Below are 4,124 nucleotides of genomic sequence, written 5' to 3' on the forward strand. Positions count from 1 at the left end.
TTAGGTTTGACAGGGAAACGTCTTTATTGGAATATGTACACTTTCTTATAAATGATCGTACACACACAGATACCAGACTTCATCGCGTGTCCATACTGCAGTTAAGCTGCAAAACTTTAAAGTGTGGTGTTTCTTTTAACCGCCATGTGTGTGATATGTGCAGAGCAGGCTGGTGTGAGGAGATGTGACACAAACACAAAGAAAGGTCAGTGGTTTTCAGTCCCTTTTGTTTCCATGCTGCTTCAGGAAGATCTTAGGTGTATTCCATCCATCTGGAGCCTTCTTCAGTCCAGCTTTCCTCCAAATCCTCTTTAAGTCCTCCTCAAACCGTCTCTGCAGAGAAAAAATCAGGCACAGTTGGCAATGTCAAGGGTGATGAGACATGAGATCATTTCTGTCCAGCTAGCTTTAAAATAATAGTCATGGTTGGAGTTTCTGAAGCATAAAAGAATGGCAAAACGTTAATGCTGGATGGACATCCTCTACCAAGTTTAGACAAGATTTTGTTCATGGTGTTCTATGTGCAGCACTGCTCAAGAAAATGAACTGTTTAATACTACTACTGACTAGTTTTCTAATCAAACTACTACATATCATACATATTTTATTCATATCTCTTGTGAGAATGCATGCTCCAAAATCTACAACAGATTAAAGTCTCACCTGCTTCCTCCTCCCCCTGCTCTCCATCACTCTCCTCCGCAAGAATTTTGTCCTTTTTTGGAGCTTTCTGTATTTATGCCGGTTCATCTTCCGCCGTCGGATTTCCAGAACATTCTTACAACTAAGGGGCGTCACTGAACCCTCCCCCTCCTCTAACACAGGGGCAGAGATGGGTGGCAGCACTTTCTCTTCCACAAGCCCGACATCCTCCTGAGGTGGAGCCGATTCCAGCGCAGGAGGAAGAGAGTAACGGAGTGAGAGCCAGCTCTCCAGAGGACTTACTGACATCTTACGCGGCACAAGGGCCTCTTCCAGTTCAGGCTCAAGCTGGACCCATCGAGGAGGAGGCGTGTTATCAGCTGCTGTTGAATAGTTCCTCTGTTTCTGTGTTAGTGATGAGCAGTAATGTGGAGCAGCCCATTGTACACATTTATTCAAACTCTCTCCATGGACTTGAAGTGAACCTTAAAAGGGAAGAGATCATTATGAGTTGTAATTTTCAGAAATGTCACATAAACAGGAAGTCAAATGGAGAAGTAGACGTTTGTTCGCACTTACATGTTGCTCTGCGTAATAGATTTAAACAAGGGGCGACCTTTGAGGTAAACATTTTGAATGATCAACCGAATAAAGACATGGGGGATGAGTGGGCTGGTCACTGCTCCTGTGGAGTAAGCAAAGCACCACACATTAGTAAGAGTTTACAACTGTACCACGATGAAAAGAACACATTGTTAATTGTTAATTCCATTTCAGCAGCCTATGAATGAATAACTATTCTTACAATCAGAAATGTATTTACATAATTTATCAAAGAAAAATGTAAAAAGGAAAAAACTGCCTTATCTCTAGGTAAAAACGTGTGTAAACTCTGACTACAAAAATAAAATGTAAGAGACGGTCAACGGCTAACTGGCAATTTTTGTTCACATTAACCTCTCATATATCATTGCATCCGGAATGCCCACATAAGAGCCTGAAACACAAGTCTTGTATGTAGTTAGCAATTAATAGAAATATCATTACTCAACATTTTTTTAAACCCTCCTGTTACCCTCAAATTTACCAACATCTTTTATCCTTGGGGTCAATTTGACCCCAGCAATTTAAACCTCCAGAAACTGATTGTTACCCAGGTTTATGTGTCAGGTACTCTATGTTTCTTTGTTGACTGCCTAAGCAGCCTTTAAATAAAATATATTTCAAGCACAAACACAATTTAAAGCATTCAGAAGGACTTTGTTTGTAAAACTGAACATCAAACTGCTGCTAGTCTGTCATGCTCTCATCGGCCCTGCCTTGTTTCTGTGTTATCAAAACGTCTGACACAGGACTCATCATTGAATGTCTTTAGAGACATGTTGGCTGGAAGTATCATATCTCAATCTAAGGGTTGGCTGTTTGATCCCAGCTCCTTCGGAAGTGTCCTTGGTTATAGTGACCTCAATATCATCCAAAACAACCAAAACAAGTGTGTGTGTAAAATGTTGATATTTCTTATGTTATATACAGATAAAACAGCATGGGGTCAAATTGAACCCAAGGAACATTGATGCATAAACACTTTTTCAGGAAGTTGGAACATATCTACATTGAAGTTTAACGTTTTCCCAGTTTTCCCCATTAAATGAGGAAAATTCATGAGAAATATGAAGCAAAAAAAGATGATGTTAGTCAAGGATTTAGAGACATTAAACATTTAATGGGGTCCAATTGACCCCAAGGTTAATAGGAGGGTTACTTCAATGATATTTACCAATAATAAATATTGTCCCAGTCTGTAAATAATGCGCCATGCACACGTCAGTGTTAATCTTTCAAATATCTACCATTGGACAGAGGCACAAACACTTATATTTCTACCGCAAGTAAGTTTAAATCCCATAAAGAGTAATTGTGTTATTTTTTACATTTTCCAAGAATGATATTCTTTAGCATTTACAAAGGTGTGTTAAGGTCGCTTTTTTCCCCTCACACAACCGCCAATGATTTTGACGCAAATCCGTGTATTCACTCTTTCCTTTGCCACCGAATAAATATTTAGACATCCTACTGAAATTGAAGATATTTGTCTGTTACCGGTAAACATGCATCCAGTACAGCCAGCAGGTTCAGTGCTAACGCTAGCTAGCAATGTAACTCAGACAACATTAAAGTGACGATATTGTCACTATAATGGTTTGGACTAACATGATTTCTGACGACACTTATCAAATTATCAAACACAATTATTATTTCTGTTTTACAACAGCAGCATTTTACCTTAAATTCCAGTGACCGGGGCTTTGGGTCTTCAATGTGACTTCAGAAGACGACTTCCGCTCCGTGCGTGCCGCACATGTTTAGTACGTTTCCTGTTTCTCAAATCTGACAAAGGTTCCGCCATGGAAGTTCCCCCCAAATAATACTTATATTACCCAAGTGTATTTCTCTCAACTCTCAACTCAACTTTATTTATATAGCACCTTTCATACATATAAACATGCAGCCCAAAGTGCTTCACAAAATAACAGAGAGACAGAAAACAACAGCAATGGTAAAAAGGTACAAAAAAGGCATTATTATAAATAAAATAAAATCAACACAGTCAAATTTATAAAATAAGTAAGAGTGGAAAGAGAAGTTAAAAGCAAGGTAGCTTTGACAAGATCAGACGAATACAGGACATAAAATAGATAACTAAATAATTGAATAAGATCAATAAATGTTAAAGCAATGATTAAAATAATAATAATGCAGTCCTGGGTTAAAAATAAGTTACTCCAAATGAAAAGCTAGATTAAAAAGGTAAGTCTTAAGTTTACTTTAAAAAACATCCAGAGAGCTCGCCGTTTTGATGTCCAGAGGCAGAGAGGTCCAGAGCTTGAGAGCTTAGGGGTATAAAAACAGAAAGCTCTCTGGCCGGTGCTTGTGTGAGACACACGAGGAACATTTAAAATGGAAGCATTCGATCATATTCGAATATTCACATTTTATGCGTTTCGGTGGGCGCTGCTGGGGTGAGATTTATTTATTTATTTTGAATAATTTATTGTAAATAAATGTTGGGAGATAACGCAGAACACAATGCGACATAACGCAAAACTTACCCCCACACCTTACCCTAATCCCTCGGTGGCTTCATACTCCTTAAATTAAACTAAATATCACTGAAAGGAAAAAGAAAAGTAGCAGCTTGAAATAAGGCGTGCTATTGCTATAATGATTGCATTTTTAGAATTAGTACCTACATTGCTCCCGTCTCAATTAAATAAACTGCAATTCACTTTATTATTAAATAGTACATTATTATCTCTTATCATCTTGTGTCAGAATATGTCGCATGCAGTCTTGAAATGAAATGCTCCAAGAATCCACATAGGGGCGATACCAGTCAGCTCGGAGTAGTGGAAAGAACAGAGAAACTATAACGCTGAGGTTTTAACTCAATAAATAGCTCAGAGATTATTTCAAATAAAAGA

The 4,124-nt window shown here is 38.2% G+C and overlaps 1 protein-coding gene across 1 annotated transcript; it reads right to left on the minus strand.

The window, feature by feature from the left end:
* On the minus strand, positions 1-3,058 carry aurkaip1 (aurora kinase A interacting protein 1). Its single transcript, XM_034696659.1, has 4 exons — positions 2,926-3,058; positions 1,222-1,327; positions 664-1,127; positions 1-333 (listed from the first exon to the last, which is right to left on the minus strand). Exons 2-4 carry the CDS (start codon positions 1,271-1,273, stop codon positions 217-219), a joined length of 633 nt encoding a protein of 210 aa, XP_034552550.1. The 5' UTR covers positions 1,274-1,327; positions 2,926-3,058; the 3' UTR covers positions 1-216.
* Positions 3,059-4,124: the final 1,066 nt, after the last annotated feature.

Source organism: Notolabrus celidotus, chromosome 11 (assembly GCF_009762535.1).
Source record: "Notolabrus celidotus isolate fNotCel1 chromosome 11, fNotCel1.pri, whole genome shotgun sequence".
NCBI classification, from domain to species: domain Eukaryota; kingdom Metazoa; phylum Chordata; class Actinopteri; order Labriformes; family Labridae; genus Notolabrus; species Notolabrus celidotus.

Coding starts and splice junctions, on each gene's coding strand:
- aurkaip1 (XM_034696659.1), bottom strand. CDS start 1,273: ATGTTTACCTCAAAGGTCGCCCCTTGTTTAAATCTATTACGCAGAGCA. Junction 1,128..1,221: donor TCTATTACGCAGAGCAACAT/GTAAGTGCGAAC, acceptor TTCCCTTTTAAG/GTTCACTTCAAGTCCATGGA. Junction 334..663: donor GCAGGGGGAGGAGGAAGCAG/GTGAGACTTTAA, acceptor TTTTCTCTGCAG/AGACGGTTTGAGGAGGACTT.